At 40.9% G+C, this 14,269-nt stretch overlaps 1 protein-coding gene across 2 annotated transcripts in view; it reads left to right on the plus strand.

Annotated features, from left to right (window-relative positions):
* Positions 1-12,644, plus strand: part of chchd6b (coiled-coil-helix-coiled-coil-helix domain containing 6b) — a 63,970-nt gene extending 51,326 nt beyond the window's left edge. For both annotated transcript variants that reach the window (XM_038695513.1, XM_038695511.1), the window contains one exon: positions 12,346-12,644. Coding sequence is in view for 1 of the 2 variants with exons in the window: in XM_038695511.1 (XP_038551439.1) it covers positions 12,346-12,369 (24 nt within the window). In the remaining variant the exon portion in view is untranslated. The remainder of the gene's footprint in view (positions 1-12,345) is intronic.
* Positions 12,645-14,269: the final 1,625 nt, after the last annotated feature.

Here is a 14,269-nt window from a genome sequence, read left to right on the forward strand (position 1 = left end):
ATATGCCGTTGTTGGAGCTTGAAGCTCGACGCAGGTCCTAGAATATATACTCCTTAGCTTGCACTTCGTCCTGCCTGTCCTGCCTCTCCTTCCTCGTACCCTGGCTGTGGCATGTTTTGGGGGCGTAGCTTTGGAGGAGCCCTGAAGGGAGGGGGTGGGAGTTTCTCTGTTGGATATTTTCAAAACCTAGCAGTTTCTTGCTAGTCTCTCAAACTTACCTACCCTAACTTTAATGATGAGCTCACTGTTTGTCAAAGGGATACTTCATTTCAGTAGTCCCCCATTATGATGTGTACACATCAGTAATATCTGTTAACGGCACGTTAACGTATTTGCAACAGAGGTACGTTACATCTGTGAGTGTGAAGAGAACTGAAGGGAAAGGAGGCTGATTCAATAAGTGAGTGACACTTGGTGGAGAATGAAGTATAATTAAAACTGTGAAATAAGAAACAACATATCACCCAGCTCTAATATCTGTCACATTTTGGACCTTGGACCTGTGTAGCGATTGTAAAAGAAGATGTTGTTAGCAGAACAAGTAATCACCATGACGAAGCAGGAAATTTTGCCAAAAATAGAGCCACACGGAGATAAGTACAAATCTGTGGGAAGGTTACAGGACAGCCTGCGATGGACTGGCGACTTGTCCAGGGTGTACCCCACCTTTCGCCTGATGTCAGCTGGGATTGTCTCCAGCCCCCCGCGACCCTGTACGCAGGGTAAGCGGTTGATGATGGATGGATGGTTACAGACCGCACTAACCCACAAAAGGCACCAAGGATTACGCTCACGGTTTGAACAATCTATGATGCGGTGAAGTAAAAACCTGTGTTTGTACTGGGCAATTAAAAACCCTAGTGTGTGTCCACAGCAGCGCTTAGACATGTCCTGCCAGGATGTAAATACAGCTGGTGGGATAAGCAAGCGTTCACGTGCTTGGCATCAACAAATGAGATTAACAAGAGAAAGAGAAAGATGTTCTTAAACTATTTGAAGTGTATGCATCCAACTGGATTCAACTTGACTTTAATAACATAATAACACTGGGAATAAGTATTATTTCATCATCAAGATGCTGCAGTGAGTTGACACTAGAGAGCATGTGGGTGTGTGTTCTTGCACCTTTTGCCAGGAAATGTTTGCCTGGTGTTGACTTTTTTAGTGAGCTTCACACAGGCCTTGCATGCAACAGTATCCACTAAAACAGAAAGCTATAGATGGAATAACACCGGTGAAGAACGCAGGAGTTCTTCCAGTACTGACTCACTTGTGCACACACCTATTAGGCTGGATTTAAGAATTAGGGTAAAAAAATATTTTAGTTAAGGTTAGGGAACACATTTAACTCGATTAAATAGTTTTCTTGATCGACAGAAAACCACTCTTCTTGGCTCACCTTGGGCTCTGGGAAATTGTATTCAGCATGTTGGTTTTTTACAGTTTTCCCACATTTTCTTAGACAAAGAGTTAAAATTTCATTTATTATTCAATTATAAAATTAAGTGTGACTTGTGATCCCAGTAAACTTTGAGGTTAGGTATGCAAGTATGATGGTCAACATTAGAGTTTGCAGACAGGGAATGCATTACAGTACAAAGTGTATTGCTTCGCATCTTGAGCTCCTTTTTAAGGCCCTTAGAGTTTTAGTTACAGAGGACAAAGGAAAAAGGCATTAGAAAAATTTAAATAATATGGTTGAGTATGGGTGTGTGATAGAAAATGGCCGGGAGTTTGGAGCACATGGGTTTGCAGATGGATTGGTCCCCCTCTTAATGTCAGCTTCATCAGTTGTGCCCTGTTTGTGTTGTAAATCTGTGCATGTGAACATTTGTGTATGTGTGTTAGTATCTGAGCTATTCCCCCTTCTTCTTTAAAACATTCATCGGTTGACATTTTCCACTACAGCCACTTTTAACCACAAACTAACTCACCAATGTTTTTGTAGGAAGCTGTCCATTTCTAAATGTAGTGCCAGGAGCATCTTAAGCACCTCTCAGACAACATTCAGTCCTAACAAAATCCGAGAACTGAATCGCTTCAGTAACGGCACTCTGCCATTTCCCATCTTCTGCCCAGCGCAAAACCAAACAAAGAAATCAAGACGTCTTCATTCAAACCTGTTCAGTTTGTCCAGGTGAAGAATTTGATTGATGGGAAGAGAATAAAGGAGGAAAAAACGAGGGATGAGTCTTTGTAGGAGGGATGAAAGAGGAAGAGAAGGTGCCTTTCAGAGAGTGAATGGATGGAGACTGATGAAAGAGAAGAAAAGTGGGGGAGAAAGAGGCTCAAAAGTGCCTGTCAGTGAAGGGTTAACAGAAAACTGTAAGAGAGAGATACAGTAGGAATGTAGAGGATGAATAAAGGGAAGAGGAGAGGTGGGGGAATGTCAGAAAGTACTGAAGGAAGAAGAAAGAGGAGAGGACGAGTCTCTGTTAGTCACTACTGTGGGAAAGAGAAACAAGAGACAACAATATGTCAGATTGTAGGATTGTAAAATAGAGGGGGAAATAAGAAAATAACAGAAATGTGTGTGTATGAATGTGTATGGCTATCAGTAGTTGCATGTGGTAAGCCCCACTGTGAGCCTTGTCCTGCCTGCTAACTCTAATCTGATAACAGAGCCACTCTATACAGCAGCAATCTGGTCCTACACGCACACACACACACACCCAGACAGTTCTGTATATTGTAATATCCGTTATTAATATCTCCTTTATGGAATACCAGCATACCTCCTCCACCGATTATAGCTTTTGTGTGATGCAAAATTGAACCAATACTGACATAACATTCATATATTTTTTTGCCTTCCATTTTCATTCCACAAATCACTATTATTATTAAGATTACTTGCTTCATAGGTGTTGTTTTTTTAAATTATCATTTCATACCATTATAGTACTTTGGCAAATATTGACATACGCCTGCGTTGTGAATATCATATAGCCATCTGTATTGCCCACACAAAAGCTCTCACACTCTCTCTATGTCTCTCTCTTTCCCTCCGTCCATCCCACCTCTCCTTCACATCCATCATCTCCAAGGCGACCACCCCGTGAAGGCACAGGCCACATAAAGATTAGCTGTGCTCTCTCATGTCCCTCCCCTCCGTCCTCCAACAACCTCTTGCTCTCTCGTTCTCTCTCTCTCTCTCGCTCTCTCGCGCTCTCTCGCTCTCTCTCTCTCTGAAATCAGCATCCAGCTAAACATGTGATCAATGCCTCTTGCCAGGTTGGAGCTGCTATGCGTCTTACTTCATTTAGGTACAGATAAAGTGTCGGGGGAAAATTGTGACAAAGGGACTCGCTAGGTGAAGGCCGAGGTGTTGTGAATGGAATTGTCATTATCATCTTCATCATCATATTGTTAGACTTGTTAGCTGTTTGATGCTTGATGTCACTGACATGGGCTCAGTTGGCTTTCAGTTTATGTGAACGGGTGTGTCAAGTTTTTATGTTGAAGGAATAGCTTATTTTTGGGTCATTTTTTAAGGAATGTAATTTTTCCTGCTAACCCAGAGTGTGACAATCTCATGTGGGCAGTAGGCAAAACATGTTAATGAAAATGATAATAAATGTAACTGACAAGCACTAAATCTACCCTGACAAAGGCATTACATTGATAGGAATGCAAAATGTGAGAGAATCCATTTAAGAACAGTCTGACAGCACTACAGAATATGACAGATATAAATACATAATATAAATAAATAATTTGGACAAACAAACACGTTCAATTAAATCCAAACACAATGCCCCACACAGTTGAACAATCTCCTTTTTTAGTTTCCAGTAGTGCTGGAGTTATTCATCGATGTCATTGTTAAAAGTAATTTCTGCACCGCTGCTGTCGTTACGTTACACCATGTGTCATCTAACGTTCGGCCATTTTACATTTTCTGATTATTTAACGGCCACTTATGAGTACATAAATACAAAAATGAAACTAACGTTACAGTCTGTTGTTATTTTCTTTGCCCCACACTGATGCAAAAACACATTTGCCGGTGATAATATTACTGCATATTACTCCAGTGATATAAATCCATGTCAGAACCATTTTACATTGTCAAGTACTTCGGTACAAATACTGATTCTCTAGTTCAGGAAAGGGTTGAAGTTTTTGATATTTATTTTGATAAATTTATTGTTATATTAATAGAATGATCTTTAGAATAATAATAAGTAAATGAGTCATTAATCATCTAATCGAAAAAAATTATCGTTAGAGTAATCGATTTGAAAGATAATCGTTTGGTGCAGCCCTAGTTATCAGTATAAATAGACATGTATGGAGAGAGTGAGGGGGGTGACATGCATCAAAGGTCCCCAAGATGGGGTTAGACCACTAGGCATGGAGAGACCTAGGGTGGGTTAGGGTTAGGGTTACAGAAGGTAGCATTGAACTATCGTGGTAAGATACATCGTCAAACTAACCAACATCTAAAGTACGACCGTTTCCTAAAACTGTCTGACTTTCAAAGCAGAAAACTCACAAAACGTTGTCATATTATGCCTAAATATGTCGGTTGTGACCGATATTAAGTGACATTATTACGCTAACTTATTATTTAGTCTTTTCATATTATAGTCGTATACCGGCATTAACAAGAAAATCAACAATAGTATTAATAAAATCAACAATATAAATAATAATCATTTTATTTAACCTAAATATATAACTGTTTTACAGCAATAGCAACGTTTTAGAAGAAAAAAAATAAGAACTATAAGTGATTACAAAACATTTAGTAAAATATGTTTAATCTGCTTGCCAAGCTTGCCAAGCGGCTAGTGGGGTCAGGCACGCCCTCAAACCAAGCTAGTCTGAGCAGAGGCCCTTTGGTTCGACTCTCCTTTGTTCGGGTTTCCATTGTAGAAATGTTGTACCTGTACCTGCTTCCAGGTACTTTTTTTCGTATCACCTCACCTCGGTTGAAGTTCCAAGTGAGCTGAGGGATACTAAAATGTAACGTGAAAACAGGACAGACTACTGATTGGTCAGAGAGAATCGTCACTCGTCACTGCATCATAAGTTGCGTGCGCCAGACAGATGCCAGCAACAGAAAGTTTTATATTTTACAGTTTTCGTATGTAATTTCATCACTAAATCCACTTCTGAGAAGTTTTGAGGTGAGAAATCAGCTGTGTAGATTTCGAATATTGACAGTTTTACTAGAAGTGATGGCGGAACAAAAATGTGCTTTAAAGTTTTCGGATTTGAGGAAAGAACCTCATGCCTGTGCCGACCCGCGGGAGGAGCGTGTGAGGCCGGCCAGCCGCCTGCTCACAGAGCCCTCTGCTCCCGCCGTCACACAGACCGCTGCAGCAACAACGGCAGAGGAAAACACAGCTGGAAGGTTTTCATACCGCTTATCTGTCTTTACATTCTGAGGAATGTTGAAACGTTTTAACTTAAAAAAGAGAAAGCTGTGTGGATCGCTGGTGTGTGTCGCATTGAACATTACGTCGCGGCAGTTGTGTGTGGTGTCGCTATGACGACAAGCTACGTACTATCTCTGGGTTCTATCTGCAATGGAAAACGGAGCAGGGCCGAGTAGAGTCGAGTCTATCGATTGTGGCATTTGTCGGCAAGGCAGCATAGATCGTCAGAACACCGGCAACAGTTCAACGTTAAAAGACGATGCAACTCGGACTCTGTTTGTGCCTGGAAATTCACAATCACAACCTGTAAGTATGCTTTATTGGTTGTGAATTATATTTAAAATAAACACAGAAATGTAACTTCACAGACTGTTCAAGTGCGGAGTTGTTGTAAACGTTGGCGAACACAGCAAATTTATAGCTATAATGCTAATGTTACACCTGATGTGAAAGCTACTGAGCAAACGTTCAAATTGTTAAGCCAATTTTTATGTAAAATTGAGTTGAAATATGGTGATTTTTGTAGTGGTTTATGGTAAGATGTGGAACAATGATGTTGTGGACTTGTGGACTTGAGTAACTTATACCATCTGCTAGGTTACAGTCGCAGTCTGAAGCGGCTTTGATTAGGATCACACTACCTTGTTTCTTACGACCCGCCCTTCTCTGCTTCTGATTGGCTAGTAGTCCTTACCTGGGAACTGCGCATGTGCAACTCCCAACAAAGATTTTGTACAAGTAAGATGCATCACTCTGTAGCTCAAGAGCGGAGCGTACAACACACAGGGTGAAAAGAGGAGCTGCAGCAATGTGCAGTATGAGAAAAATATGGTGTTTTTTGAAAATTAAACCATGTAAACCTGTTCTGGTATAACCTCTAAATAAGATTTTGAACCTGAAAATGAGCATAATACCACCTGTTTAACGATGGTTCGTACCATGTAAGTTACCAACTTAGTTACCTCCATAGTTCGAACTGGGGTTTTGGGAAACAGTTGCATCGCAACTGCATAGTTCTAACCAAGGAAGTTGCTACCATAGTTAGCAATGATGCTTTTGGGAAACGCACCCCTGGATGGTTTCCTTTCATTTTAAAGAGATACTCCACCCAAAATCTATCTGTTGAGTGTTAAATACTCGTTCCCTGTAATCTTGATAGTTTATATTTTCAGGTGTCTGTCACCGTGCTGCTCACATGATTAGGCATGAGGTCCTCTCTTTATTTGCATATTCTTTTTGACATTCTATGACTTTTAAGTCCTTTTGAATAGTTTGACCATTGAACATATTTTTATAATTGGCTGTAGTGTAATATTTAACAGTACGGTCTAGACGTGCTCTATATGAAAAGTGCAATGAGATGACTTTTATTATGAATTGGCGCTTCATAAATAAAATTTAATTGAATTGTATACTAAAACAAGACTACAAGACTATAGTCACTCTAGCAGCTGTTAGAGTGTCTGTAATGTTTGTTGTAAAGAAAACCTGTTACAAAAATAAACCAATGTCTCATACAAATTTAGATTTTGACCTGAATTGTTTCCTCTTACATTTAATCGTTTGTGCATGTTCTTTTACTGCTATTATTGTTATTATTCAACCGCTGCTAGACGGAACGACAGGAGATCACCAAAGTTCACAAGGACCATGATCATGTGAACCCGACTGCCTGGTAATCCATCCATTGTCTTTAGTGCCAATTCATCTTGTAGATGTTATTTTACTGCATAAGTGACAACTTTGACCAGCTGGTGGTGCTGGATGTAAAGCTAGGGGATCACCAAAATCATCACGATTCATCCTCTGGGCACCGTGAATGTCTGTACAAAATTCAGTGGCAATCCACCCAATAAAAACATCTTTATATCCAACTTAGTTATCAACTGACTTTTTGTCAAAGCAGTCACTATACCTGATGCATTAAATCAGTGTCTGTATCTTTAGCCGTTTGATGGCTGATGATTTACAGACTGTGCAACTGAATGCTTCTATACAGCAACGTAACTGACTAAACCTCCTTTCCGCCTGAATGACTAAGTGGATGTAAATGGTCCAGTCAGTCTTCTTCTAACTAACTAACCAGCCAACATACAGACTGACTGAATGAACCCGTTTAGATGGTCCTGTAAATGTGACCAACTAGCTGACTGACTGACTAAAAGAGGCTTCCTCAACTGACTGACTGATTAACTGTCTGTCTGTCTCACTGAGCGTGTAATCAGTGAAAGGCTGTGTGTTTATAAAGCAGCCATAGCATTGGCCACTCTGTGATTGACAGTCCTGCCTGGCAACTGTCTGTGTTTGTCCAGAGAGAGGGAGAGAGCTGAGTGCTGTTAGCACTGAGCAGAGAAGACAGTTATTGATTTTCTACTTGTCTATTATTTTTGTTTTTCACAGAGAAAAGGCCTGTGTGTGTGTGTGTGAGAGAGAGAGAGAGAGTGACGGCCCCCTTATATTTGTTGCACATGTGTTTACATGTAGGTCTGCTGTCTGTATGTTGCCCATTAGCTTATGACTGGGGAGGTGTGAACATACCCAGCGTGTGTACACTGTTGCTTCTACGCTGCTGCTTTTCAAAGCTGATTCCTGGCCAACGAACACAAAAATCTATCTACTCCTCACACTGCTCACTAATTGGATGGAAACTGGCAGGTGGAAGAAAACATGTCTTTGCGTGTGTGTATGTGTGTACTTGTCTGTGAATCAGTGTTTTTTTTGTGTGTATTAAATCTAATCTCAACAGACACTTTTCAATCTCAGCAAGAGTCAGTGATAATAAAGTGAAGTTGTTGGTTCAACTTGTGTAAAGAAAAATTGTTCCAGCTCATGTGAAGAGGTTGAGAAAGCATAAGATGAAGGAAAAACAAATCACATTGAGGTTGTTTTGACCTTACAAATAAATTGACGTCCCGATGTGATATCGTAGCGCTTAGATCTGTCAAATAGTCTAAGGTAAGGTAAAAAACATTAATTTTGGCACCTGAGTTTTAGCCTTAGACTTTAACGGAAATGTATATTGTTTTAGTCAAATTGTAGTTGGATTTTTGTTTGTTTCAGTCAATAAAAACTAAAACAGTATGATTTTTTTGTGCATTTTTAATTTTTGTCTTCTAAGCATTGTGAGGCTGAAGCTGTCGCCATTTTTGTGTACGGTTACCAGGGTTACAGGTGTCGTTCTCATCTATCGCGAGGTTAGTGGAAAAGGCACCGTCACTCTGTACAACAGGCCGACTCTCCTCACGAAATCCAGTTGTCATTTCAACAGAACCGCTCACTCTGAGGTGGATTCACTCAATCTTTAACCAAAATTCTGTTGATTGTCTGGGTTTAACTTGAGAGGAGAAGGAGATTTTATGGGGCATCTAGAAGAAGATTTAAATAACAATATTAATCCTGGAACTTACTCATTCCTTCCGCTTGATATTTTTACTTTACCTTATCTTTTTCTAAATGGCGTGCTGGTCTGCATGTTTTCGTTACTGAATAGAGGATGCATCTTGTTAACGGTAGTGCAGCAGGTCAAGCTGCTAAATCAACATCTAAACAAGAGAGATGATTGGCCTGCAGAGGCGACTGTTTTTCTAATCAGGAGCTCTATAGGCTACATTCTGTGGTCCCACAGATGCAAGCAGGTCGCTGAATAAGATTTTGGACAAATTAACTAATTACTAATGTTAATGAATACATGATCTCTCTCATTTTCTGTAGTTACTTTTTATTTCGTTTTAGTCTCATGTTTGTTGAAAAATAGCTTTCAACGAATATTTTCTACCATAGTTTTTATTGACAAAATGAACACTGCACTATGCTAACTAATATGTTCATTAATGAAAGCCTTTCACTTCACAAACCCACTAAACTGTGCTACACAAGAAATGATCATCTCCCCCTCACTATGACACAGTACAATTAAACAGCACCACAAACTACATCCTCCAGAATTACCATAAAGTTAAATCAGCACCTCTTTAAACCTGTTTCAGCAAAAACTGAACATTAAAACCTTCATGAGGGTAGGATTTATTGCAGTTGTGGTTTATTACTCTTGGATTAGACTGCATTAGCTTTAGCTTGGTGTACCTAATAAACTGGCGACTAAGTGTACGTCTTAAATTCAGTGCAGACCTTGAGCTTGAATATTTGGCTGCCCTCCCTGCCCAAGGTGTCGTGCATAAAAAGCTTTTCCTGTCTTTAAATTATCCAAGTGTGGATGGCGACAGTCCAAATTTGGACCTGGGGCACTAAATTGAACTGTGTGTACTGTGGGAGGTGCTAGGGGTCAGTTTGAAATTCAGGAACTACTTCATACACTATGCATGAGGCATAATGTCCCATCACACTGCTGTATACGAGTGTGGCAATACCTACACACCCTGCTGCACACACACACACACACACACACACACAAACAGAGCCACTTTCACACAAATAGCACGCTTTCATGCACATATGCAGACACACACTGTCCTCCTTTATATCTCAGGACGTGAGTGGAACAGTAAAGCTAAATCCCCTTGTCACATTTGCCGCTCATCTCCAATTCAATGGCACAGGCTGCGATGCCCTCGGATGCACTTGGCAAGTGAACAGCTAACCTGCCCGCCAGCATATCCGTCTGCCAGCCGAGCACCGAGATAGTTAGCATGCCAACTAGCCCACCCAGCAGCCACAAGCTAATTCTTCACTAACCCTGGGTCGCCCTGTGTCTTTTCCTGCGACTGTGTCTTTGTACATTGACACTCGAGGTGTTGGGTTGTACCCTATAGCTGGCTGGCTTTCTAAAACATAATCAGCTATGATCGTTTCTTACACTACATCAGCACACATAGACAAATCTAAATACTCTTATCTCATTTTAGAACCTTGCCAAAGTCACTTCAGAAGTATTTTGATGCACAAACATCAAATCTGCAACTGAGCTATTTCTATCTCTCCTTTTAATTTGTGCAGAGTTTTGTTCCAAAACGAGTTATCCTAACATAATTATGATAGAGTGGGAGTGGACCTTATACGCTTTAATTTATTTGGCAACTTTTAAAAGTTTAGTAGCTGTACCATTATAAGTTGGGAGCTTCTCTTCTTTTTGAAATTGACTTCTCCATCTGGAAACTAACCAAAGTTGTCTACTAAGCCATCAAAATAATCTACTTTTGTCACATTTCATTGCTTGTTTTTTTATTTTTGGTTACATTGCAAGTTAGTGTCAAGGAATTGTCTTTTACATTCACAGTCAAATCTCACAGAGGAACTATGATCCCACACCACTTTGAAATCTTTCTCACTGTGTTTTAAATTTTAACCTCTTTGTAAAAAAAAAAAAAAAGCCACCTTCAGTTATAGTTTATTATTCATTTCTTGCAGAGGAAATCAATTTGCAGCAGATAAAACAAGACAGGGAAACAAGGAGAATGGAGCTTACATTGTGGGGGGAAAATATGAAACCATGCCAACGAGCAAAGACAGTAGTCTCATTTAAGCAGGCATATAATAAACTGAAGTTAGATTATTCAAAATGTTTAAAATGAAATCTCAAAATGTTCTGTAGCATTACCTATTGCTCTAACCACTGCGTCAAATAAAGATACACACTGCATACACACCACCTCAGTCCCTCTTCTCCATTCCTCTCAAATTTTGTGTGGACTAATAAATTAAATAAGGTTCTTTGTACTCCCTTTCTCCCTTCTTCATGAACACGCTGTCTCGTTCGCTGCCTTCACTTCAGCACTAAGCGTTGGTGCTATGGCAACAGAGCAGAGTGCCGATAAGCAAGCAAAAAGCAGTTACAAGCTCTTGGATTTTAAGGTTGAATGGAGAATTATTTGACACGCTGCAGCTTCTGCAGTGTGCTTGTATTTAAAGTGCCTTGCTCAATGGTGTAGGTTCCACAAAAATTCACTCCGGTCAGGTTAGGAGTGTGGCCAAAATATCTCAAGTGTAGGTCTATTGTACCGATAAACCACTTCAGACCTTCCCTGCAGCTACTGTGATTCACTGGATTAGAGATGAAGTGTGTGTGTGTGAGTGAGAGAGAGAGAGGCTTTCTTTTTTTGTGTTGCCACATGCACTTAAACACCAGTTAGCTACAACCAAACACTTTAGAGGTCAGGCTTTCTATAACAATGACCATACTCAACACTCCGATCTGGCTGCAGTTAATCTGTGTGCTGTGTTGACCCGTTGATTAAATGTAAGAGTTGTGCCTGTCTACATCAAAAAACTTTGGTCATTTAATATCCATTTGGTTCCCTTTCTTAAAAAATGTTCCTGACAAATGAGGCCAAGAGTCTCCCAAGTTAGTGAGGATCATCTCCTGCAGTCAGAGAAATAGCTGAAACCATAGCTTCCAGTTTTGGGGCAGAGCTGGAATTATCTGAACACTACCTGGGTGCCCATTGAGCATGTTTTCCCAAGTATCAAATAATAAAATAAAGCTTCATCAGTTATGGTCTTACTTACTCTCTCTTTTTTTTGACAAGTCATGTATTTGGTTAGATAATTATAATTTGATAGTCAGTGTTAATAATTTAGATAGAGATGTCAACTCCAAACATTTACCTTAATTTTACTCGGAGGGCGATTTAGCTAGATAGCTGTAGTCAATACAAGATAGCCAAAACACCATGGTAGTATGACATGAGTTGCTTACCTACAGAGAAATATTTGTTGGACTCTACATGCGGTAAGAAAATGCTCTTTTCTGTCAAAAGTCCATATTAGGTTTCAGGAAAATAGGAGAAATGCTCAACTTTCCGTTAGTGATATTTAGAGGTGATACTTTCTGGGTAATGTGCAGCATGACTCTTTGGCTTCTGTGTTTTTGTGCAAGGGACTGGATTTCCCATGAGCCATCCTGACTTTTGTGAGTTTCCCCTTGGGTTCCAGTAATGTAAATTTTCTAATTTGATGGTCCCCCCCCCCCCCCCCCCCTTTGTCTCCCTCCCTCCTTTTTCAGAGCTTGCAGACGAATCATGGCTGAGACACCCAAAGAAAGCAGGAGCGGGAGGAGAAGTGAAGAAGGAGAGAGCATGTCAGATCCTTCCATTTTTTCGCCTCCCTCTGTCCTTCTCCTACTCATCCATTTATTTATCCACCATCACTGAACAACACCCTCCTCTACCATTGGTTTTTGAGTGTATAATCTTGACATGTCACTCTAGAGTGCATGATGTGTTGATTTATTGTCAAGTTGCGCCGGCACACCCCTGCCGTCGCTGAAATAAATCCCAGTGATCCAGTGGTGATGAAACTGCAGGTTGTGTGTCTTTGTGTCTTGTGTGTATGTGTGTGTATGTGTGGGTGTGCTTGCAGTGCGTTGGCGGGTGGCTGTCTCCTGTCACGGCACGCTAATAACGCTTCCACTACTGAAAATGGGGTCGTGTGCACCCTTCTGACAATGCTGTGCAGGCCCAGGGGCTTGATTGTGTGCCGTTCTCATGGTTTCATTAAGTGAGAGAAGGGAAAGGAGAGTGAAGGAAATGAGGGATAAATGAAGTGGAGGACAGATGAATACTGAAGTGTGCATGTATTAATACGCGAGTGTGTGTGTGCTTCATGTGTCTTTCTGCCATAGTGAACCCTTGTACGTACGTGTCGTCACGTAGAGGTGCTCGCGCGAACACATGCACATGAGCAACACACCGGACAGGCCACATATTGTCCCTGCTAGCTGTGTTTCCATGGTGACAGCAGGGGTTGGTGCTAGCAGCAAGGTGTGGAGGAACCTTCCAGATAACCCTGAAGGTCAGCCACAGCTCACAGCACTACTCTGTACTCACACACTTAACACCCCACCCACCCAGGTGCGTCTGAAAGAGAGGGACTCAGTTAAGATGCATTCTCCTACTTATATATGCACGTGGTTGGCCACCCTCAGAATGACAGAGGCTTGTTATCCCCCCCCCCCCCCCCCCCCCCCACACACACACACACACACACACACACACATATAGTGTACAGTCACACAGCAGACACACACAGAATATTAATGTTTTGCCCACATACTTGTGGTCGTCAATGTGAATGTAGTAGAGTGTATTTCTTTATGATAGCTGTGAGGAGTGATCTGTTGATCACAGTTTGGCTCCTGCTTGCCACCGTGGCATCGACCGCAACATAACATGCACAGCCGACCAATCCATACAATATATGCTCAATTATAGAAATCTAGTAATGTGAAAGTGAAATACTGGGACCAAGGAAAGGGATTTAGCAGTGTGTGGATGTGCACGTCCATCAGTCCAGTTCTGTGTGAACGAACACCTCCAACTACAAACTTCAGTTCCACACCAGGGATTAGGCAGCTCTCACCAACAGACATGATGCACATATTACCTATATTAAAGGCACTACCATATTAGAGGTTTCAGCCAGTGACTCTCATATCCCCTCTCTCTCCCTGACATTTCTTTACAAATACCAGCCTCTATTCACTCTGTTATTGCCGTCTCCCATTCAGCAATTCTCTGATTAAACAAGCTCTCGAGAAGCCCAGGCACTGCTATCTGCCATTTGGCTTTTATTAGAAACCCACCCCCTTTAATTAAATTGGCTGAATTACAGAAATATCAAGGATATTTCACCAATATCTCGGCACAAGAGAGCACAATGGGTGAAAATAAAATGCAAGGCTGGGCTTTATGAGGTGTTTTTGAATGCGGTTTTGTGGTGAAATAAGATAAACACAATCTTGATGGAGAGAGCGATGTTTGGTCTTTTAAGGGAGCCGAGGTTTGTTCAATCTGAATGAGTCTTACCTCCTGAACGTGCGTCACAGCTGAAACTCTCAGTGGCCTGTAATTTTATTTTATTTTTATTTTTTAAAGAATTTTTTTTAAACTCGATTTATTTTTTGCTCCCTCTTTCTTCTCCAACTCCCT

The sequence above is a fragment of the Micropterus salmoides genome, unplaced genomic scaffold (genome assembly GCF_014851395.1).
Source record: "Micropterus salmoides isolate LMB-PRFRI ecotype aquatic unplaced genomic scaffold, ASM1485139v1 Ms_hic_scaffold_4, whole genome shotgun sequence".
NCBI lineage: Eukaryota > Metazoa > Chordata > Actinopteri > Centrarchiformes > Centrarchidae > Micropterus > Micropterus salmoides.